The sequence below is a fragment of the Myotis nattereri genome (genome assembly GCF_964212035.1).
Source record: "Myotis nattereri genome assembly, chromosome: 17".
NCBI lineage: Eukaryota > Metazoa > Chordata > Mammalia > Chiroptera > Vespertilionidae > Myotis > Myotis nattereri.
Genome location: NC_138092.1, coordinates 23300119 through 23325764, shown reverse-complemented (window position 1 = coordinate 23325764; position 25646 = coordinate 23300119). Strand labels below are relative to the sequence as shown.

Genomic DNA, 25646 nt, shown 5'->3' with positions numbered 1-25646 from the left:
CTAGTCCTGGGGCTCTTCACAGAAAAGGCAGCCGGGGTCCTGGTCGGCGGGAGATTCCATCTGAATGGTGAGTGAATGCACAGGAAAGCTATTGCTGAGGGCTTTAGCAATCTCTCTCCGAACGCCCTGGCTGTCCTGGCTGGCTGCTGTTGAAGAGGAATCATAGTGAGCCTGACATTGATTGCACACAAATAGGCAACTACTACATCTCCAGCTTCAAGTACTTGGTGGGGCAAGGCACAGGCCTAGTGATCAGAAGGAGCCAGGTTGGCTCTGACAATCAGCTACATCTACACAGACAAGGTGTGTGTGTGTATGGGGCGGGGGGAGGATTTTAGGACAGCAGAGTACCCAGATACTATGGGAGCTCTTCTTCACAATTATCTCTGGGGCCTGGCACTCCTAGGAGCTGAGTATGAAAGTGGAAATGAGCCCCGGAAAAAGCCAAGACAGACCTGTTATTTCTTATACAGCCTTGCTCACCAGTCCCCAGGGACCTCTGGGTTGCAGCCCTTATATCTAATCAGAACCTATGTTAAGGCTGGTGACAGGAGGCAGGGAGCATTTAGAGCTCCCCACAGGCCTTTCTTAGAGCAGCAACCCTCACTCCATCTTTTCTCTTGTCCCCAAAGGTATCAGGAGGCTGTAAAATTCCCTCCACAGTAACATGATTACTAGGTTCTTCCATTTGCAATAAAATATTAGTGTTGTGGATGCTGTAAATTCCCTGTAGCCAGATCTGAGCCTCTCAGCGAAGATCGGGATGTCTGAGAAAGCAAAGTCCTCAAATGACTGTCACCAATGTTTCTGTACCCTGCGTCTACATAACTTCCTGAGTTATTTTCTAGCAGCCTAATGTGTCTTATTGGCCTGTCTCCCGAGGCAGAGAGACACCTCCCACCACCCAGTTTCTCAGCGCTAGGACATACCCTGGACAAAATCACCTTCTCCTTGAGAAAGTCATTTTTAGAATAAATCCAGTTTCCTAAGAATTATCTCACATGGTTATAAAATTTCTAACCATCCAGTAAAAAAAAAAAAATCACCACTAATTTTTACTACCAAGTATTTTAGGTTGTTAGAACCTTAAGGCCCAGCCGGCGTGGCTCAGTGGTTGAGCATCAACTTAGAAACCAGGATGCCACGGTTCAATTCCCAGTCAGGGCACATGCGCAGGTTGTGGGCTTGATCCCCCATGTGTGGGGCATGCAGGAGGCAGCCCATCAATGATTCTCTCTCATCATTGATGTTTCTCTCTCTCTCCCTCTCCCTTCCTCTCTGAAATCAGTAAGAATATATTTAAAGAAAAGAAAAAAAGAACCTTAAGGATGGAACCTGTGTATGCTTTATCTTTCTTCGGTGATAGGCAAAGCATCTCATACACAGGAGATACTCAATGAAGATTTATTGTTGAAATCATCCCTATTATTTAACCGTTTGAGTTCCAGGCCAAACAGGTGAAGTCTAATTTTCAGAACCTAAGGACTTCAAATTTGGGTGGCATTTTTACCCACTTTGTCGTACCCTCTTCAGTCAGCCTCTAGGAATAGCATCAGTATCATTGTTGCCATGACAACATTGACAAGGGGTATGGTTTTCCAAGGCCCTTGGTAATACAAAGTATTTCACAGTTGTTTAGACAGGTATCGGCCACTAAGGGCAGCTCTACAAAAAGGAGGAAAATTAGTGACTTTACAGAACAAGGACTGAATTTTGTCCAGTCTTACTGACCTGCAGCAACATGAGCCGAGAGAATCACCTGGTTCGTTGTCAAAGACCAGATGTGCAAGCTGTGCACAGACACCACACCATCCACCGCTAAGATGAGCTCTTTCACAGCATTGTAGTTGAGGTTCTTTGGCACACCTGACAGAAGGAAAGAGTGGGAGGCTACTGTTATTCCACTGAATATAGCTCGTCTAGATGGCCAATTGGGGCTGGGGGTGGGTGGGTGTGGATCCTTAACCCGCCTTTTTTAGGATTTAAGAGCCTTACTCATTGGGATTTTCTCCTTAGGGCTAATTTAAAATTCTCTACAATTTGAGTTTAGTTTAATCCCACTTCATATTATTTCTCAGAGATAACAAAAAGTTGGTCAATATGTAATTTTACTTAATTAGCTGCACAAAGTTCAGGATAGCAGAAACAAATTAGTGGGGTTTTTTCTCAGATTAGTCATAGAATGTATATACAATTATGGGTGAAGTTGTTGTATTATAGTAATAATAATAAAGACATAGCTTTGTTGAGAACCTATAGTAGGTCAAGGCTTATGCTAAGTACTTTATTTATAATGATTGTCTTATTTTCATATTTACAAGAACTTTACGAGCTAGTTTTATCAATGCTACGATTCCTATTTAACTGGAGGAGAAATTGGGAGACAGAAAGGTTAAAAAGCATTGCTAAGGCTACATAGATAAGTGGGATGTCAGGGTCTGCAATTCATGCTCTGAGTGTGAGGTGTTATGCAAATGGTAGACTCTAGGGATTGCAACCCACAGTTGACTGTTATGCCTAGTGTGTCATCTCTGCAGAGTTTCATTTGGCTCTTGAAGACCTGCTATCGTTCATCTAGGACCCTTATGATGAAGTCATGATCCCATTACTTTTTGTCTTCTTGCCTCATTTATTTCTTTACGTTCAGGAGGAACACGAGTCCACTATTACTTATTTTACTCCGTGAAATAATGTCAACGAGCATGAGGCTATGCTCTCAGGACCTCCATGCTCCATCACATTCTAGGGACCATTTTTCCCCTGACGGAGAGCCTGCAAAAATATTAATGTATCCAGGAAAGTACTCAAAGTAATGTTTAAAAAATAATTTCCCAGATTAATAAATAAGTGAAAAAATCGCTCAATTATAGAATTGCATATTAAGTAAATAAGATAAAATATTCCACCAATCAGATTAGGAAGGAAGAGAATCAGCAGTTTGATAATAAACCATGTTGGTGAACATGTGAGGAAATGGGCACTGTTATATTCTATTGGCCAAAAAGATGTTGAAATAGTTTTTTGGCAGAAATGACCATATCTGTCAAATTTTAAAATGCACAGAACTTTTGAAATGGAAATAACATTTTTAGGAATTATTCCAAAGGTGTACAAATGCTAAAAATATATATATGCACATGAATGTTAATTATGCCATTGTTTGCAATGGCCATCAATAAGCAAGTACATGCATACAGTGGAATAGTTTATAGCTATGTAAAAAAATAGGGTGTTTCTATGTATGTATTTAAATGGAAAGATATCCAAGTGAAAAAAATAAGTGCAGAGCAAAATAAGTACAAATCCAGAATACTATTTGTTTAAAAAATACATACATACATTATATGTGTATATATACATTATATGTATATATACATTATATGTATATATGTAAATATTTATATGTGTATATATTATATATAATGTGGTATATATGTAAATATTAATATGTATATATATTATACATTTATGCATTTATATATGCATATATATAGTTATCTTTTGAAAGATGTATGTCAACTTATAAGTAGATGTTACCCCTGAAGAATGGGACTGAGAATTCAAAGTAGGAAAAAAGAGAAGACCTTTAAAATTCATTTTCTACTTTTGCATATTATTTTAAAATGTTACCAAAAATAAGTATTCTTTTATGCTATTCTTATTTGAAAACCTAGTTTAGAAATTAAGCATCTACCAGATAGGAGTTACCTGGCAGTTTCCATAATTAACTGTCCTTTCTTTAAATAAATAAGGAAGATAATCACCAGAGCAGATCTACACTGAGAGGCAGGGAAGTGGAATATAGTCATCTCCACCAATAGTGCGCCAATCTGCCTTTTATCCCCCTGGTAGTCATAAGTGCCATCCTAGCGACAACAGCTGCAGCTCAGCACTTGGCCCTCAGGAAAGGAAATGGGTGTATTTGTGACTTGACAAATCAAATATTGTCACCTCCAGAGCGAGGAAATTCGCTTGTTACTCAGTGACATTTGACTCCATTTGGTTTCACTGTTGTCAACATTATCATCTGCCAACAATGATACTGCCCACTGAGAACAGAAACCTTAAATGCAGCCGTGGCAGTGAACACTAAAAATGCGAACTGCTTTGAAGGCAACTGTCCTCTGAGACTGTGTCTCCCTTATTTCAAAATGTGCTAGACAAAAAAGAAAAGTTCATCCAATATCCGGATATTCATGATCATCCAAATGTTTGATACGATGCAAACCTCTGGCTCTGATAGAGTTTTCTGGGAGCCATTCCCCGCACCCTCCTGTAGGAATCTCTAAGTGCTACGAAAAGACTGATTCAGTGGTTCTCAAAGTGTGGTCCCCAGATCAGCAGCAGCAGCAGCATGTTGTTAGAACTTCAGATTCTTGGGCCCCACCCCAGACCTATGTCTCAGGAAGAGTGTGGGTGGGCCCAGCAATCTGTGTTTTAACAAACCCTCCAAGCAATTCCGATGCCACTAATGGCATCAATGAGCAAGTACATGCATACAGTGGAATAGTTTATAGCTATGTAAAAAAAAATAGGGTGAGAACTGCTGGCCTAGTCTAACTAGGGTGTTAGGCAAGCTCTTCTGAATAGCTACAACGCTAAGGATAGGTTTATACTGTCTTTCTTGGGTCTTGCCCATACATTTAGGGATAAACTAATATCTTTACAATAACTTCCTCCATGTCTATCTTTAGTGTGTGTGCATATTGTTTTTATACTGAACCATAACATTTAACAGTTACTGGAGGAAAATTGAAACCATTACTTTTTAGTTGTTCCATATGAAAGAAAATCATAATATTTGTTTTCCCCCAATTCTTTATCAGTTTAAATGTTCTCTGTGATGTATATTAATAGTGAGCATGCCTTGAGGCTACCACCTCTTGTGGTTATAGGGAAGAGAAAACATGGATCTTGGGAATAAAATAAAATCACTCCTACCTTCCATGAGTAAGATGGAGAAGTCCTTTAAGACTGTGACGGTACTGGCCAACACCAGGACAGAAAACACAAATGTGCAGATTGAGTCGGCCATTTTATAGTCTGGCTGGAAAATACAAGGGCTTTAGGTTAACTGAATGTGTGTCTCCTTTGAAGAAAGTCTGATGAATAAAATATGTAAACCTCCCTTTTTCCTTCCCTCTCTATCAACCTTTCTCCTCCCACTTAACATCCAACTTGGCATGATATCCAATTCAGAGGCAGCTTTCTGAAGACTCAATCTTTCTTTTAAGCCAGGGGTGGGAACCTTTTTTTCTGCCAAGGGCTATTTGGATATGTATAACATCACTGGCGGGCCATACAAAATTATCAACTTAAAAATTAGCCTGCTATATTTGGTCAAACATTTAGTTAACTCACCCCTAATGCCTTGGCAGGGCTGAACCAAATGATTTCTCAGGCCTTATATAGCCCTCAAGCCAGACATTCCCCACCCCTGTTTTAAGCTTGAAACTATCAGTGACGGAAGAAGAGAGACTACAGGGCATCTCCCATCATTTAAGAAGTGAAGGGAGAGATATTCTTGAGTATTTTCTCAAGAGGCCTGATTTGACTTCTCAGAAATGAACAGAAGTACAGAGTTTGCGATGAGCTGATTCGCATAATGCTCATTGACTTTTCAGCCTTAATTATGACGAGAAGAAAGCCTGTCATCTGCTGAGAGGTTGCATATGCCCGAGGTACAGCTGGAGTTTGGCCTTGGCAGACTGGGGTTAGTGTGGTTTTTTCCCTTCCAAGTATGAGGCATACTCGAGACAGACATCTTTGATCCAGTCCTAAGAGTACAAGCTGAGGCCTCATTCTTGCCTCTCTCACCACTGAAACCCTTAGCCTCAGGGTGAAAAACCTGCTATTTTGTCTCTGATGTAGTTTTGGTCACAGAGAAGTCTGCCTCATTTGTCTAAGAAATTTAACCTTTATAAGCATACTCTCAAACTTGACTAACCCATACAATTTTGAACTATTTTTCCTTAAACTTAAAGCTTTCAGTGAGTGAGCATTTGCTCAACTGAATTCAGATATGTTTTTGTAATTTGTATTTACGTGTTTTCATTTTTAGTAAAATTAATGTAGAGTCCCTGCTAACTGGGCAATCATAAGAACAAAGATAAATGCTCTTCTCCATTACCCTCTTCCCCCCTCCCCACCTCCACACACCCCGCCCCCCCCCCCCCCCCCCACCACCACCACCACCACTCTCACAGGCCTGTTGGTTCTCAGTACTACCAAGTGCAAATCTGCAATGAATATTTCCTTAGGGTCAGAGGCCCACCCACAGCCATTCCTACTTTTCATGAACACTCTGACCTTTTGGAGAGAAGTTACCTCTGGCCAAGCAGCAGGTACAAGACCCACGCTAGACTCCTTTCCCAGAAATATGAATCTTCAGCAGAATGATAAGAAATTTAAAAAAATGAGTTGAGCCATATTCATTTCAGTTTGGTGTCTGGGACAGAAGTTGGATAGTTTCTGAAATCTAGATAACAAAAGTGACCCTTATTTGTATCTTGATTTCTGCCTGGAGTACATCCAATAAATTTCATATGTATATATAATTATATATAATTTATTTTTACATATATTTTATTTATTTGTTTGTTTATTTATATATTTATTTATTACTTAAGTGAGCTAGAGATTTTTTTCTGTTGCTTACAACCCAAAATCTCTAAGATATTTATGGCTCCATTGTAGTGCATATTGACCCAATGACAAAAGGAACGACTTTCTTAAAAGACTGGAAGCCCTGCAATTAAAGACAGAGCTCTCAGGAATTTGGAAAGTCCAAGGTTTCAGGCTTTGAATGTTTATTTGTTTAAAATTTGCACAGTAGTGTGTTGAGGAAAAGAATAGCCTGTCCACCCTCCTTTCTGTTAATTTTGGAGGACCCCCTTTTATACTACTTGGTCTATAAAATTGCTATGACAGTGAGTTAAAGCAAACATACTCACCTTGAAGTAGATGATGAGTGCGCTGGTTAACACACTGATGCTCTGAAACAGATCCCCAAGCGCATGCACAAAAGCTGCTCTGACACTGGCATTAGCTTGCACTTCCTTGTGACTGCGGCCAGGAGGCCTCTGGTGCAAAATCACACTTAGTCTGAACAAGAGAACGTGTTCTCAGCACACATGAGACTAACCCTTAAGAACCTACCCGGCATAATGGAAGAGTTAACAGTAGCATATATTATCCAAATTGACAGGTAATTAAAATATTCATGTTTTAAGATGTACTATTTTGGACTAATTTTGAACACAAGTGGATCCTAGCATTGTCCGTTTTCCACAAAAGGGCAGACAATGAAGATCCGCTTCGGTTTTCCTTTTCGCCTAACGCTCCCCTTTCACGTGAAAACCGGAAAGCATCAACTACTCTGAGGAAAGCCGAGTATTTTACAGTGAGGAGGGAAAATATCATTTATTGAAGGTCTACTGACTGAGCTAGGCTTAAAGCTGAACTTTGATGGGAGCTTAATTAAATGTATTCGTTTCAAATGCATAAAGCAGCAGGAAGGAGTAAAACAAAATGAGTAGTGAATTTCATCAGGGCTGGATTTTTAAATCTTTTACTTAATTTTGTTCATCTACATAAGCATTTGAAATTTGGATAATTTTAATGGCCAATGATGAGCATACTGTGCTTATGTATATGTAGCTATTTATCCAGAGAGTAAAATATATGAAAATATTATAAATGTATTGCAAAATTTAACATTTCCTATCCAAATCGAAGTGTTAAGTAGTAGCCATTATAAATTATGCACCTGGTTCTATTTATCTACAACCTCAAGAGGTATTAGACCAAAGGCAAAATGAGAACTTTTTTTTACTGATGGCCAACAAGGAGTGTTTTGCCTAGAAACTTCTCTGTACATTTTGTAACAGAGGTTTTAAAGAAATATTGTTTAGTACCACGTACCCTTATTTTCAGAAAAGTGTCTGTCAACTCTCAGACCGTCATCACGACGTGAACTGACTACTGCCCACTGGGATTTGCTGTTCACATAATGTTTCCTTTTTAGACTGTCAGTGTTTCGGCAGAAATTGACCCTCAGTTCGGAGCTACCATTTCAGGGTCTTCAGACAGCCTCCCACGGCTGGCAGTTACTAGACTCTCTTTCTAGGTCTGCTACTAGGAGGTGTGCTCATCATGTTGTCATTCATTCTTTCACTCATTTTATTAAAAAAAAAAAGAAAAACTTACATAGGGACCCGTGTATGCCAGGCACTGTTAAATGTTTAGGGCATAAGAGTAAGTGAAAACAGACATGGTCCCTCCCTATTGTGGCTTCAAGCATGAAGGAGATGCAGAGAATTTAAAAAGACAAACACACACACATACATGGAAAATTCTAATTATAATAAGCCTACTAAGAACCGGTGCTACAGATAGTCCAACAAGGGAATCTGATTTAGTTAGCAGGACAGAGCAATCGAGTCGGATGTGAAAGGTTAGCGTTTGGCTAGGAGGGGAGGGAGTGTTCCGGCAGAGGAAATTTGGCATGCAATGGCCTTAAGGCTCTGCCAATAATTTTCATCCTAGAATCCCTTTGCAACCTGTATTATAACTTTCTGTCCTGATTTTGAGTCCACAAGGAATAAATTTATTTCCAAATTGTGGTTGTCTATTCAGACAACACAGCCTCTACCTGTACTTGGAACCTGTAATCCCAGTTCTGGGAGAAAACACTATAGTCACTCAGTAGCCTTATCCATTAATAACTACCTGCTTCCACAGGGAAGACGAAAGCTTTTTAATTCCCTTATCTTTCTGAGCACCTGAAAATTAAGGTCAAAGTTCAACAGCAGTTGCAGTAAAAAGAAAATGTGTGTGTATCTGTTAGAAAGTCAAACTCAATCACCGAGGGTCCAGATTTATGTGGTAGTTAGCTAGGGGTACCCTTCATCTTCGTGTAGCATCGATACAATTATGTGCCATATGACTTGGGAAATTATTAATATTTTTATTCTTCCTGCTGCCTTGTGGACATGTTGTTCTCCTATGCAAAGATGATGTTATTGATCCCCCGTCAGCAGGACATGTGCTCTGGCTTGTCTCCTAGTGGTGATAGATTGGGATTGATCTCCCCAATGCCAATGTGAAACACTTTTTCAATATAACTGGGTGGAAATAGGGATCTAGTCAGTTACAGCAGATGAAATATCACTCTTCTAATGGTTTAGCTCAGAGATTTTGGCAATGGTTTGCAAACTAAGAGGTGGGGAACAGAGGCAGGCACAAGGTAAGGGTACTAGAGGGACCTGGGAAGCTTTCTCTACATGTACATGCTCTGCTTTTCCTCTAGTTCCAGAGATCCACTGTACCCTCGCTTTAAAAACACTGTTTAAGATGCCATTCTTCTATCACTGTCTTCTTCACTTTCATGTATAAGCCTATTGCAGTATATCACGTGGCAGTGCAAGATAGACAAGCAGATGGTGCATAGTGTATGAGTTTCCTATTGCTGCTGTAACAAGTTACCACAAGCCTTTCTGGCTTAGAACAAAATAATTTTATTATCTTATCGTTTTGGAATTCAGGAGTCTAAAATGATTGTGCAGGACTGCATTCCTCCTGGAGGCTTTAGGGGAGAACACACTTTCTTACCTTTCCCAGCTCTGAGATGTCACTTACATTCTGTCATCTTCAAAGCCAGCAATGCAGCATCTTCTCCCCTCTCTGACCTGATGCTTCCCTTCTATAAGGACCTTTGTGGTGACATTGGGCCTATCTGGATAATTCAGGATAATCTCCCCCATGTCAAGATCCATCTTTAACTTAATCACATTTTTAAAATTTCTTTTATCATGTAAGGTAACATATTTAGAAGTGCTAAGCCTTAGAATATGGAAAAATTTGAGGGGCCATTGTTCTCTGTACCACAGATGATACAGATAGATGGACAGGCAGACAAATAGATACAGTTTTAAATAGGGTTGTCCAGAATTATTTTGTCAAATGGGAAGGAGCAAATCGACCAAAAGGATCAAATCCCTGGCCTTAAAACCCCATTGTCATAAGCAACCAAGTAGCTCATTTGGGGAAAAGCAGACAAATATGGCAATGATCACATGTCCAGTAGGACATGGTCACACATCCCATAAGAGTGATTTGTGACTACCTGGTTAAGGGGATGAACCAACAGGTAGAAAATGAAGAGTTTAGCTAACATAGCTTAAGGCAGAATTTTTATAGTCAAAATATTGCAAAGATATGGTAGAGTGCTTATGAGAGAAATAAATTCTGCTATTCTGTTAAAATATATGAAACTAATGACCATTTTATAGGATGTTGCAAAAGAGAATTCAAAAGTAGAAAGGGGACTAAAGTAAATAGAATTTAAGATCTCTGTAGGAAGCCATAATATGTCCCTGTAATAAAAACTGAGTAGCAGTAAGTCACGTCCCATGTGGAACCCTCAATACGCATGAGAGCAGAAAGGCTAGGACCCCATTCTGAGTATGGGGGGTCTAGAATAGATTCAGATCCTGGCTCTATACCTCCTCACTGGCAATTCATTTAACCTCACTGAGCTTCAGCTTTCTAATCTGGAAAGTAGGGGTGTTGTGAACATGGAGCTTGATAATGTAGATCAAAAGATCGTATCACAGTCCTTGACACATAAAAAGCCTTGAAAAATGGTAGCTATTAGAAGCTGATAGTAAGATACGTAAATGAGCACAACCGACCTTACCTTCAGCCATAGAACCACGTGAGCACTCTGTCAGGTCTCTGCCATCCTCACAAGTAGAGGAATTAAACACACGCAAGAAATAGCAACAAGAACAAACACACATCCGAGTCCAGACAGGGTTAAAGGCAAGCTTCCTGGGCAGTGTGTGGGGTGACTTACACAATATTGGCTGCCACGGCACAGCCTGAAACGATGATCATCACGGTGGCCTGGATCTGGTAATCAGGGGACAGCAAGCGCTCACACGCCAGGTACACCAACACACCAGTCACTGCCCAGACACACAGCATGGACAGCAGGGCACCGAGGATCTCTAAGGATGCAAGCACACAGACGTCCATACACAAAGCATTCATGAATCACCTTAACGTCCCCAAGAGTCATGAGACATTCATGCCCCCTCCCCCCCAAAAAGAAGCTTTCGACTAGTTCACTCTGGTTCACAAAGCAAAACGTTGGAAGGATTTTAGCACAAAGACAAGCTGCTTTCATGTTGCATTTATAAAACACCAGCATCTGAGTTCACTATGCTCCGTGTTACTCAGTAATTTGCAGCAAATTTTAAAAGCGTATTATTTGCTGCCCATGCGTGCTGTTTTCCTTGGGGATTTTAATTTAAGCAGGTGCTAAAATGATTGAAGCTTATTAGGAGATGAAATAATGAGACGCAAATAGTAAAAGGCATTTAGAAACTCTTAATTTTGCCATAAAACATTTACAACGTGCCAGTACCAGTAGCTTCTGTGGATTACAACAGTAAAAGGGGGAGGCTTCAGAGGGTACTTGAAAAATGAGTTTCATTTGCCCACCCAACATCCCATCAACACAGAGGTGAGCTCAGAGGTATATCAACACTCTAGATGCGTTTTAAGAGCAATGGTAAGGAAAAGAAACATAGAATGTGACATTTACATTGACATTTAAAGATAGGATAGTGTTCAGTGTGCCCACTGAGTAAAGTACATTTGCTCACTTAGGAGTTCCTTTATGCCTCACCCTGATCTGCAACTCAACGTTGGAGGTGGATTCGAAAAGCCGACCAGGGTCTGGGAACATTCTGTGAGTCAGTGCTTAGGCACATTCCAGAATTTTGACCTCCGCCTTTAAGCAGGCACTGTAACCTGTTGTTTCTCATTGTGGGCACTCCACCATGAGCGCTCCGTCCGTGAACTGTACCTGCCCGGTGCCATCCAAAGGTCAGCCGCTTGGAGGGAGGCTTGGAGGACAGCCACAGGGAGAAGAGGCTGAGCTGGAAACTGGTCAGGTCAATCAAGAGGTGGGCAGCGTCTGTGACGACAGCAAGACTCCCCGCAATGTGGCCACCTGGGGGGTGCACAGTATCACACGGGGTGAGGATATAATGCCCCACACAGGGTTCCCAACCCACCCAGGGTCCCCAACCCATAATGAGAAATCAGCCTGGAAAGGGAGGTTGGGGATCCTTGTGTGGGGCACAACTAGATTCGTATGTGCAAACCCGAGTTGGTGAAATGTCACAGACCCACAGAGCATTAGAAGAGACATCTGCATGGATCCAATCCGCCTCTTCTTCCCAATTTGACAAGTAAAGAAACAGAGACCCAGAGAGTGGGTAGGATTTGAACATGTAGAAATGAATGTCAAGGCCAAAGCCATTCCCAAGGGGGAAAGGTACAGAGACTGGAGAGTGTGGCATTCTTGGGGATCATCCCTGTCAGACAGGGGCATGGGGATTCAAAAAGGGCAATGCAAAACGATGAGGCTGCGGAAAGGCCAGATTCACAGGCTCTCACACTGCAACTGAGGACCTGGACTTCCGTCTGTAAAGCCGATGACACAATGGCCCACTGATGGGTTTTTATTTATAGTCTTGCCTTGTGATTTTACCACAGTCTTTACTGCTTCTGTCTTCTCTACTAATTTGCATTATCCACCTGAGTTCGAGACCCCTGTTAGGAATAGGGGCAACAGTAAAGCGAAAGGACAGGCAACTTCTAAAGGGACTGCTGAGTGTCACAGTCTGGTAAAGCATAGAAAGAAAACCCACGCGGCGAAGGCCTGGCTGGCTCTTCTCTCTGTTACCTGGGCTTCCTCTGCTTCCCTCTAGTTCTCTTTTGAGCAAAGACCGCCAGACTCCACAGTGGAAGCCAAAGGAAAGCCTCGCTTCCTCCCTCCCGAACAGAGCTTGTTGTTCGAGAGCAATAACCTTTATTACTCCGGCTGTGTCTTCCCAGCAAAGAGCTTCTGCTGACGGATCGTCCTCCCAGCAGCTGTTTATTGCCTCCTGCACTAAAAAGCGACGGCGGCTGTCAGTCATCAGCCCTCGGTCATCAGACTCACCTTGTCGGCTAATGATTTTTAAGAATTACATATATGGCTCATAATTGCAGTAATCCCCACAGACTGCTGGCTCTCGCTGCAGTTAATAACGGGTTTGTCAAAGTTTAATGGTCTGAGGGAAAGTAGTCTTCAAGCTTGTTACTGAGCTGTCAGTGCAAAAATCACAATGATTCATTAGCCAAAAAGTAACATTTTGCTAACAAATCAGCTGTCCTTCCAATTACCCTGGAATGTTGCTCTATCTGCCAAACCGGGGCCTGATAATGAAGCTGTGTTCCTAATGCATTATTTCTTGCCCAGAAAATGACTGCAGGCAGATAAGCAGCACACCACCATCTCAGCAATGAATGATGATGGTGATTCTATGTGCTGAGCTGAAATCGTAGCCCAAGTCAAGGAAATAAGGTCTTATAGGGTTTCTTCAAGAGGCTCCGCTGAGTCAGGAGGCAACTGAGGGAAAAAAATGGCCTGACTTTGGAAGAAGCATGTTAAGGGGGGTGATGGGGGGCAGTCCAGAAACCAAGAACCATTTTGCAACCATCAGAACTACTTTTAAGAACCATCTAGAAAATTGTGAGCAATCATGATGAGTGGCTGTGGAACAAAATTGTTTGCAAGAGGTCGTTTGCAACTGAACTTGCATTTGCTTCTGAATGCATGGGGTATGAGTGACAATTAATTCAATCATCCCATCAGTATTTATTGAGCCCTTACTGTTCACAATACAAGAATAGGATACACAAAGATAAAGTTTAAAAATCTCAGTCTCCCCCAGCCTACATGGCTCAGTGGTTGAGCATTGACCTATGAACCAGGGGGTCACGACTGGATTCCTGGTCAGGGCACATGCCCGGGTTGTGAGCTCAATCCCCAGTGGGGGTGTGCAGGAGGCAGCCAGTCAATGATTCTCTCACTCCCTCTCCCTTCCTCTCTGAAATCAATACAAAAAAATATCCCAGCCCCTCTCTTCTGTGATCTCACTAACACTCACTGTGCCGAAGACACGCATGACAAATAGGCTAGAAGACTAGAAAGCCACTCCCACTGGGAGCTTTGGGGAACTTTTCACAGGAGAAAGGGGGAAGGATTAGCTAGAAGAGAAGGGTTTCTCAGGGAGAGGTAATAGCAGGAACAAGAACAGAGAGAACTGGAAGAGCATGGAACCTTCGTGGAAAAGCAGGAGGTGTGGAGTTTTGGCAAAATAATGGGAAATCAGACTGCAAAGGTGGGTTGGAGAAACTTGTGTGGGACATTATATGTCATGTTAAAGAACTCGACTGTCATCCTATAGGATCAGGGGGTCTACTTATGATTTGGAGGCTGGGTTGTGACATGTTCAAATCAGTATTTATGAGGGAGATCTTTGCCAGCAATATGGATACTGGCCTGGAGGGAGAAGCAGCTAGCAGTTAACACACATGGGTAACAGCCAAAGGAAATGATGATAAAGGCATGACGTCAGGCGGCAGCACTCATATGTCTGGATTGCTTGGCAAGGTGTAGAGAGCAATCCACGTATAACAAGGTAGGAGAGGCGGTAAGGACTGCATTCTAGAAACAGACCCCACTGAGGGCCTGTTGGGTGGAGATGACAGCAGAAGACCAGCGGGGCCACTGGGCCTGGGTCTCATGTTCACCTCAGAGTCAGAGTTGTTGTGAAGCACGCATGATGGCGTTCTGTGCAGAACATAGACATCCTGACGGGAATGAAAGAGCGAGTTGGTTGTCTGACAGCATTCGCCTTGTTTCCCATTCCTGGACTACACCATTGTATGCTAGTAAGCCATATTTTAAAAATTCTTTCATTGCCTTATGAATAGCATTATTATACGATGTAGCTTGTTATGCCAAGAACTCACTGTCTGTGAGTTTGAATTATGTAACAAGTATTCAAAACACACCACAGTTTACACAGGCATGTTTTGACATTTCTTAAATTTTTAATACCAGGAGCATCAGGAAATGTAAGTGGTGGCAGCTACTGAGACACCCTGGCTCTAGGGGAGACTAAGTCTCTTATCAGTGAAGCTTGTGGTTATCACACCACCCACCTGTATCTTTTTCTTACTATGAAGAGACACATATTTTCTTACTCTGAGATACTTCCCATCTCCCCCAGCCAGCCTCCAGCTCTGTATTTCTATCTAGCAACCTAGTGCCCCCTCCATTCCTGCTTGCCTCTAAGCAGTCCTGCTTCGGGGTGCCTTTCCTGACCATGCTCAGTTCTTCTGGGATTGGCCTTACCTGAGCTTATCTTTGGTGAGTTTTTCGTGTCTTTATGTCCATCTTTTCAAATTGGGATACATGTTTACATCTACAATGTAACTCGCCTCTTTATGGCCTTTCTACAATTAGGCATTTCACAAGCAATCTGAAAGAGCCCCAGTTCAAATTCTTACCATTTGCAACAGCATGGGTGGAACTGGAGAGCATTATGCTAAGCAAAATAAGCCAGTCAGAGAGAGATAAATATCACATGATCTCACTCATATGTGGAATATAAAGAACATCATAAACCGATCAACAAAAATAGATACAGACACAAAGAAGCATCAAACAGACTGTCAAACCTCGGCAGGAAGGCAGGGGAGGGCTGGGGTAGGGGGTCTGGCTAAGAGATCAATCAAGGACTTGTATGCATGCATATAAGCATAACCAGACACAAGGTGGGTGAGGGCATGTGCTGGGGGGTGAGGGAGGCCAGGGGGAGGTCAATGGGGGGAAAAGCAGACATATGTACTACTATTTGTAATACTTTAAACAATAAAAAAGAGTCCCAACTCAACAGGTTCAAAGGACATTGATGCTTATAGCCTTCTTGGATCTTGAATTCCTCCCTCCCATTTGCTCTACAAACTGAATTCAGTTCTCTCTCTAAACACAGATCTATGACCTGATTCTCCTCTTTTTAAAAAATTTTTCTTTTATCGCTTAAAATATTACAAAGAATAGTACATAGGTCTCCTTTTTTTTCCCCCTTGACCTTCCCCCGGCCTCCCCTACCCCCCAGTGTCTTGTGTCCATTGGTTATGCTTATATGCATGCATACAAGTCCTTCAGTTGATCTCTTACCCCTCCCGTCCCCCAACCCTCCTCAGCCTTCCTGCTGTCGTTTGACAGTCTGTTTGATGCTGCTCTGCCTCTGTATCTATTTTTGCTCACCAGTTTATAATGGTCTTTATTATCCATAAATGAGTGAGATCATGTGGTATTTTTCTTTCACTGACTGGCTTATTTCACTTAGCATAAAGCTCTCCAGTTCCATCCATGCTATTGCAAATGGTAAGAATTCCTTCTTTTTTACAGCAGCATAGTATTCTGTTGTATAAATATACCACAGTTTTCTAATCCGTTCATCTGTTGATGGGTACTTAGGCTGTTTCCAAATCTTCTCTTTTAAAATGTCAATTACTCCTCCAGGCTTGCAGAATGAGTCCAGATTCCCCATTCTGTATGGTCTTTCTTGAACCCCCAACTACTGTTCCAGTTTTATTCTCCACAACCATGTTTTACCCTACACCACTATCTTCCGTAGGTCCTTTCATTAGTAAGTCATAACTGCCTAACTCAAACCAGTTTAAACAGTAACAACAATCAAGTGGCAATTTATTGACTCAGCAACTGAGGACAGATCTGGGTGGAATGGGATTGGGTGCAGCCCATACTCAGATTCAAAAATGTTGGGGCTCCCCTCTGTGTCCAACCATTGCTATTTATTGTCCTAGAGAAGACAGACTTCCTCCCCCTCGACAAGAAAAGTGGGCCCCTGGAAGCTCCAGGTTCAGAGCATTTCAGCATGGTATTTGCAGAGTAAACAGAGCTTTCCCCCCCCCCAAGTCTCCCTATGTAAAGACCCAGAGACTCTGATTAATCCAGCTTGGCATCTCACACCCAGCCTTGTCTATGAGCATGAGGTACCTGGGCCAGGATACCAGAATTGCAACCAGGCAATGAGTGTGAGAAAGCTTGCTGAACACGCAGTACCAGTTCACTACCAACAGTGGCACCCAAATGTGGCTGCCTGGCAGACTCACTTGAATTGCTTCCTGAGAACACATACTCCCTGTCCTGTTGCGGACCCACCCGCTCAGTCTCTCCAGGCAAGGCTGATGTTTACACTGCAGGACCACAATAATAATCAGGTGCTGCTCATTCAGGCCCCTCCATCTGAAAGGTCCCCTCATCTCCCTCTTAGCCACCTCTCCATGTCTACCCTCCTCCCTCAAGGATTGGATCAAATCCCATCTCCTGCAGGAGTAATCTGAGAATAATAATTGCTTTCTCTGACATGGTCAAAATGACTTTAGGGAGGAAGTGAGCTGTGGGCTGGGCTCTTGAATCATGGCCAGTGTTTTGATGAGTGTGGGGGATGAAGGAAAGTGTTTTTTTATTCAAATGGAAAGTCATGAGCCAAAGGTACAGAGATATTAAGATGCAATGATTATTTTTGCATTCAATGAATAAATGGCTGAAACAGAAGAGCCGTGTAGGGAAGTAGTAAAGGAAAGAGACTGATAGTCTGTTTGGCAGCCAGATGGTGGAATGGCTTGAAAGCCAAAGTAAGAGGTTTTCATTTTGTCCAGGATGCCAGAGCTTCCCAATATATTGATCTCTCTCACTTGGGGCTTAGCACAGAGGGAGCCCCTAAACCAGGCTATTGTTGCTACAGGTATTCTTGCCAGTTTGCCTCAGTGCTCAGTAAAAGTTCCTACATCTGCCATGATGGGGAAAGCTTGTGAAGGGCTGAACTAGGCAAAGGGGAGCCAGGGAAGAATTTTGAAGACAGAATCAACATGATGAGAGCAATGTTTTAGGAAAATCTGCTCAAAAATAAATACAGCTCAAATTCCAAATGGTTGTCAGTATCCACATAATTTCTTTACTGACATCACTTTCCTTTGACTCTAAAAGTCACATTAGAGCCAAACCGGTTTGGCTCAGTGGATAGAGCGTTGGCCTGCAGACTGAAGGGTCCCAGGTTCGATTCCGGTCAAGGGCATGTACCTTGGTTGCGGGCACATCCCCACTGGGGGGGGGGGGGGGGCGTGCAGGAGACAGCTGATTGATCTCTCTCATCGATGTTTCTAACTCTCTATCCCTCTCCCTTCTTCTCTGTGGAAAATCAATAAAATATATTAAAAAAATAAAATAAAATTCACATTAGAACTCACAGACCAGTTATCCAGGAATGAGAAGATAGCTTCCCATTTTACCCCCTAAAAATGCAAGTCATTTTTTAAAAGCAAAGTGATAGAGCATAAGAATGGGTATAAGGAGAAAAGTGAGTTTTTTTTAATGGAATAATCATCCATTCTCAGATGGTTATTAATTTTTTCTCTATTACCCAAAAGGTAGCATAAATTAATAACCATCTGAAAATGGACGATTACTCCATTAGCATCTGCTAAGCTATTTTTTTCCACTATAATGGCTAGCAATCAGAATTAATTGTTTTCTTCAAGCTATGGAGTCTTATGGCCCATGTACTCAGACTTTTATTGCTTTTCAAAACTGGAAAAGAACTTAGACTTATCCAGCCGAAGACAAATCCAGGGTTGTTAATAACCTGCTTCCACTTGGTTTACAAATATAATTGATAGCACACAGTTCCTAGAGCCAGGGTAAGTCTTTTGAAGGAACTGACCTAATAGCTTGTGGAATAGCAAATAATTTACTTTTAACAGTTCCAATCTGGAAAACGCCCTGTGGATACCCACTGACATCTTTGCCAAAGGAGTATTCTTTTTCATTATTGAAATTCATAAGGTTGTGGACAATATTGCATTGCTCATGAAAGAGACTGACAAAATGGAAAATCTAAAAAACAGAACCCATTCGAAATGCAATTTGAAAAGGTGATGTCTGGAAATTCACAGCCTTCCAATAAAGGCCTTGGCACCGCCCCATTTCGAACGCAGCTCAGGAAGAAGTAGAAACTGGCTTGTTTCCTCCAGTACTTTCTGCCTCTGCTTCTTCCTGGATCCGTGTGATGCTGAGATTGATGGCATCTTCTCCCCAGCTGATGTCTAATCAGTATTCTGAAGCGAGATGGCCTTTCATTCACAAAACTCACTTTTCTCCTTATACCCATTCTTAAAATCATAATTACATTTTGGAGAAACCTGAGCAAAATGATTCTCATGCTTAATTAAAATAATAAACTAAAATAAATTATGTTTATCTTTTTTTTCTGTTAAACAAGGATTAATAAGGAAAGAATAAGAGCTATTATAACATATAAATTTGCATTAATTAAATGTGTTACTACTGACAAGAACCAGCAACAGGAATCATGAAATACCTTAGAACCAAACCCTATTGTTTATAAAAATTTGATAAATGATAAAAGAAACATCAAAAATCAATGGAGAAAATAATTATTTCATAAATTATACTGAAAACCTTGTTAGCTGTTTAGAAAAAGATTTTTTTAAATATGTTTTATTGATTTTTTACAGAGAGGAAGGGAGAGGGATAGAGAGTTAGAAACATCAATGAGAGAGAAACATCGATCAGCTGCCTCCTGCACATCTCCCACTGGGGATGTGCCTGCAACCCAGGTACATGCCCTTGACCGGAATCGAACCTGGGACCTTTCAGTCCACAGGCCGACGCTCTATCCACCGAGCCAAACCGGTTTCGGCAAAAAAAAATCCCTACATTTCTAACAATAGAGAGATGGTCCTTTAAATCACAGTGGAGTGTGCATTGTTCAGGCGTGAAAATATTTTCAGAGCATTTGATGGCATGGTCAGAAGCATTTAGTGTGCTCTTGGTTGTGTTGAAAAACTGAGCTATGAATAGAAAATATATTGTATGGAAATACTTCATAATTTTATTGGCAGTTATCACCCTAATGTGGGATGGTGGTGAATGTTATTACATTCCCTTTTATTTTCCAACGTATCTACAATGAGCACATTGTTACTTCATACTTACAGAAAGGTTAGCTCTCACTTTAAAAGAAGAACCTAGGTCACCCTCCTGTAAGGATGGAGGATTTTCTTTGCTTGTTTAATCAGAGAAGCCTCTTTGAGAAATACTCACCCACAACCTCTGCAATCATGAAGACGAAGCATATTCCCGAAGCAGCCCAGAGTTTCCACTTGGCGTAGACTTGCTCGCTTGCCCTGTTCTCTGTGGCCTTGGCATTACTGTGACAGTGATAGATGGCTCCGGGCTCCAGCACCTCTGGCTTCTCTCCAGAACAGTGATCTTTAGTCACGGGTTTCTGCTGGCGATCCACACTGCGCATGAGTTCGACAGAAGCAAGAAATGAACATGGTTGCCAACACCACTGAAGCCCTGCCCCTTCTCTGAACCACTGTGAGGACATTTGCAAGCTATATAGGAAGTTGTAATTCACAGTTCCCTCTACAAGAAATATCACGTGCAAGGAACAAGCAAGAAATGTCTCTCTGAAGTCTCGAGTACTAAAAGTTTTGCTCTTATTCAGTCAAACTCTTCTTCAGTCTCTACTACCAGTGATTAAGAGATATCAAAGGAGCAGGAGGAAGGAAGCAGATACATTTCCTTCCCAATAACTTCATTTTGAAAAGATATTGGCTACTGTCCCACAAATCAAAAAAGGAGTGGGAACATTGTTAGATATGTGTCTGTGAGCCAACTGATGATTCGAATTCCCACCATTGCATGCCAGCACTGTCACTTTCTTCTCCACGACAACATTGTTAATAGATCATAGCAGTTTTTCCTGCTAAGTCCATGTGGACCCTAGGAACCTTCTTCACACAGCATTGCACACAATCTCTACCAATCCATGAAAGTTATATTGGAAATTGAGACTTACTCATACTTCCTATAGCAAGCAGTACATATCAGTTCTGCTAGTTCTGCTCACGCAGAAATCACTATTTAGAGCCGTTTATAGAATTATAGAAGTTCATAGATGGAAAGATTATAGATAACATTTAGTCCAACCCCATAGTTTCTTAGCTGAAATAATTAGGGTTCAGAAAGGTTAAGTAATTGCCTGAGGACAAATAACCAGGAAATTGCAGAGCTGGGATTCCAAGACTTTCTGTGTCTTCCAGGTCACCCCACTGTGCTTCCCTACCTGAACTTCAGTAAACCTAAAACCAGTCTTTACTGATGCTATGTTGATGTTCACAGATCTTGAACTAATCATTTAATTGTTAAATAAACTTATTAGAAGCATTAATAAGATTATTAGAATTAAGAGCTTTGTATTCATTACTTTGAAAGATATAAAAACAGAAATAAATTAGCCTCCAGTTGAAGAGCTATTTCACTTGTCTAATCACCAGCTAGAATTAAAGATCTGTAGGCTTTGGCTTAGATGATGATTTTGATTCTGACTCTAATTATCATTATACTTAGTTTTTCTGAATAACAGAATATATTTATTATAGAAAATTGTGAATTACAGAAAAGCACAAACAGAGGGGAAAATCACTGGTAACCTTACCTGCAAGAGACAATTAGTATGGACATGTTGTTGTTTAGCTTTGTAATATACAAACACACTTTTTGTACATAATTAAAGACCATATTAATTAGGATTTTTTATTACAAGTGCAGAAAACAAAGCTCGTGGTAGGTTAATCAATAAGTGGGGATTATTGGTTCTGAAACTGAGAATGTCTGGAGGTAGTGGGCTTCAGACTGATTTATCAGGGCTCTGGATCCATTGCTTTAGTTCTAACTGTGCTTCGGGCTGGTTTTCCTCAGGATAGTGGGGTGGTTGCCCCAGGCAGTCAGGGCTACACACTTGCAAGTGTCCTCATTTCCAACTGCTAAGCAAGAGTTCTAAGTTGCACGCTGAGTTGGCCAAATGAAAACCAACCCCTAGGCCCAGGTCTGATTAACTCAGACCTTGTTCCAATCAGAATATTGGCTAAAGCCAGCCAAGCTGACTCCTCCAGCTGAGAATGGGGTAAATACTACCTAAATCACATGGTTGCAACTCACTGGGGATGGGCCAGAATGGATTGTGGATGAAATGACAGTGTCACCACAGGATCCTACCAAAGATACAGCTTTGGGACCTGAATCTTAGCTGTATTTATTGTTAACAATTCCTCAATTTATTAAATATTCTACATCATTACTTTTAACCTGTAGAGATTGTTATATTTAATATAGATATGTCACAACATGATTAACTGAATTCCTATTATTGGACAATTCATTTTTTCCAATTATTTGCTCAGATAAGCCTCACTTTGATTCATATTCTTACATTTAATCTTTGCTCAATATATTATTATCTCCTTAAAGTGTAATCTTAGAAGGGAAATTGCTTGGTCAAAGAGTATCCATATTTTTAAGGACTTTGATGTATATTGCCAAGTTGACTTCGGAAGGTTTGTACCAATGATGTTAATAGCACTCTGGATTTTGAGCAGTTCTACAAACTCTTCATATTGCAATAGGAACCACTTGGCAAGAGGCACATAAAGTATTTATATCTATACATTGTTGCCTTTGTAATGTGATATATGCCCTGATAATAAATAACCATATACTGTAATAGTGTGGGTCCCCAATGGTCATCAACCCAAAGGAGCCTGAGAAGGCAGCATGAGCAAGACAGGGCCACCAATTGTTCTAACACTGTTTATATGAGCACTGGTTTATTTTATATTTTCCATGAATCTTGTGGCCAGAGAAAGATAATTTATCCCTGGACAGTTTAGAAGGCAGAAATCCCACCAGAGCACAGCCTGTGGGCAGTGCCACAAGGGGAAAACGCAAGAACGCTGGCCAATTTTGACTTTTAAATACCACTTTCCTGTAGACCTCAAATTGACCAGTATGGCTATCCTTTGGGCTGAGATTGAACTTGAAGCACTCAGCCAGACATCCATGGCTTAATAGGGTCCATGGACATGGGATGCAGAGTGTTCATATATGTGTATGTGTGTTTTATTGGTGCATGAAAAAGTCCACAGTCTTCATTGGGCTCCCCAAAGAATCTATGATTCTAAAAGTTAAAACCCCAAGTTAAAATGCATTCCCCAACATCTCATTAGAGCAAAGTGGTCTAAGTGTCTAGATGCAGTGCAGGCTCTTAAGCTGAAGGATAATGTGAATCTCAAGAAGAATATTTTAAAAGATGGTTCTAAAAAGCAAATGCTATGATGCATCCAAAAAGTAAGTGTAAATTTGCTGCCACTGAATTAATCACTGTAGATTTCCACGTGTTATAATATAGTTGAGGCTCTGAAGAGCAGGAACAATAGACCAGAGCAAAGAAATTCACTACAGCATCACAGAGAAAAAGAGGGAGAAACAGGTTCCTGACCGGGAAAATGAGGGAACAGGATAATTTCTTCCAGGTCTAATTGTTTTTATTTGAAAAGAAAAGAAAAACAGGTTTGACCATTTTTATCATCACCATATCCTGCAAGCTAAACACATATCTGAGGCAAATGAGACCCTATAACCATAAATGATTGGCTTTATGTGCCTCACAGAGTGCTAATGGTCTATTTTAATGAGAAGGAAAATACTGTTATTTCAATAATGTAGAGATGCTCTATTAATAGTGCCCAGAGTGTTAAAAATTTGTTGTACAAAATTTCTGCCTGACCTAACATGAGTCTTTATTGTTTATGAACTCAAAAAATCACATGTAATATTACTTTCTAAGAAAAATAATTCTTATAAGGTGAGATAATAGATGGTCTTGGTTCTTTGTCATATGTTTGCAAAGCAAAGTTATAAATATCCTGAGAGAGAAAGCTTTTCTTTGCAGCTGCTCAGACAGTTGATTCTATCAAACATGATGTGCTGCTCTTTGGAATATTAATTCAGTCCCATGGAACAAACAGCACTATGCATATTATTAATGGGTAAGTATTTTCTTCACTTCTGCTCCTAACATAAATGTATTTCAGATTTTCATTCATTCATCTCTACGCACTGAGTTTCTCTTTGCTCCCCACTTGGATTGAATTCCCCAAACATGCAAAACTCATTCTTACATGTCTCTGTCTTTACCCGGCAATATCTCCATCTGATCAGCTTTCCTTAACCCTACTTCCTGTGTAAGGTTTCTCTAACCTTACTCTAATTCCCTTTATTTTTCAGTGCTCAACCTATTGCTTCTGAAAAGCTTCCTCTGACTTCCATAGTCCAGCTAAGACCTAGGTTTCCTTGAGATATTCTCATTGAACACCCTCAGAACGACACTTACATGCTATTTTGTAATTGATTTTTTTCTTATATGTACTCCATATTAGACTCCAAGTTTCTAGAGGACAGAGATCTGGGACTAGGAATCTTTTCTTCTCCATTATATATCCAGGTGTGTTCAATCCATAATTTTTAAATAAAGGAAAATGAATTAATATATTGTACATGGCACTGTGGGGGATATTCAAAGGAACTAGAACTATGTAGAACATTAAAACTCAGCTCTTTTTATTATAGGTGTGTATATTCAATAATGGTATTATATAATTAAGAAAATGGCAAATAATTTTCTTATATGAAGAGAAAAGCACTAGGTATGGATGGAATAAGAGTAGAGGGGTGAATTGGTAGAAGACAATGCAAGAGGTGGACAGATAACTTTAAGATCAATGTAACCACAAATTTTGTCACATCGTTGAAAAGCCTCCCTTCTTTCTAAATATAATGTAATAAAATATACTATCTATTTTAAAAGTAGAAGTAATTGAGGAAAAGAAAGGCAAACACATTAGATTGTATATGTCTATTTTCTGGAAGGAAATCTACAGATGGAAATACATTCATAAAGGGTGTCCTTCATGCTCTTAGGATAGTTAAGACTCAAATCATGGAGAGTGTTGCATGTTTCAGGATATGAATTATACAAGTCTGCCAACAGTTTATAAAATTTTACAAAATGTCCCAAGTTGCACAGCAAAAGTTCCCAGTCTGAAGCTGGGGGATCTAGAGATGTATTGAGGATTGAAGACAGAAAGCTGTGAAGCAAAAACAGGTGGCTGTTACCTGTCTAGTGTGAAGGCATACATCTTGGTGGCTTTGTCAGTCACAAGATAAGTTCTTTCCGGGAACTCCATGGTGGCCAGGATGAGAGCTTTTGCTGCGTCTGTAGTTATTCTTGTTATTGTTGCTCTGCTGCGGCTGTTTAACTCACTGTCCAGTTTGGGAAGCAAAGCAGCATTACAAGTATTCACACACTTTCCAAAGATAAAAATAAAAGGGCTTCCGGGACTTAATAGAACAAGCCTCCTACATCAGTGTTCTTGTAGGTCTGCTAAACTTACAGCCTCCTGGAGTACCGCCTGGCCTCATTCTCTCACCCACAGGTTCCTTCCTAGAGAGACCTGCAGGGAGGATCCCATGGTGTGTGTGTGTGTGTGTGTGTGTGTGTGTGTGTGTGTGTGTGTGTGTGTTTTCCGTGCTATCTGATTCCACTTGCTTTCTAAGAGGTGGAGGGCTCAGAGCTTTCTTCTAATTGCTGATGTAGAGATTTGGTCTTCAGAGCACACCTGAGTGATCTGCAAACAGCTGCCCTCTGTACAATAATCTCATTTTTTTTCTTTTTTTCTTTTTTTCCTTTTTTTGGGGGGGAGGGTTCTCTCTCTCTCTCTCTCTCTCTCTCTCTCTCTCTCTCTCTCTCTCTCTCTCTCTCTCTCTTTCTCCTGCCATT

The 25646-nt window shown here is 40.9% G+C and overlaps 1 protein-coding gene across 1 annotated transcript; it reads right to left on the bottom strand.

Moving 5' to 3' along the window:
• On the bottom strand, nucleotides 1–25053 carry SLC30A8 (solute carrier family 30 member 8; the record flags this gene model as incomplete). The annotated part of the gene is made up of 8 exons (XM_081111580.1): nucleotides 1–146; nucleotides 1732–1866; nucleotides 4942–5047; nucleotides 6954–7104; nucleotides 10859–11012; nucleotides 11876–12022; nucleotides 20066–20265; nucleotides 24983–25053. The coding sequence occupies 8 exons, from the start codon at nucleotides 25051–25053 to the stop codon at nucleotides 1–3; spliced, it is 1110 nt and encodes a 369-aa protein (XP_080967706.1).
• Nucleotides 25054–25646: the final 593 nt, after the last annotated feature.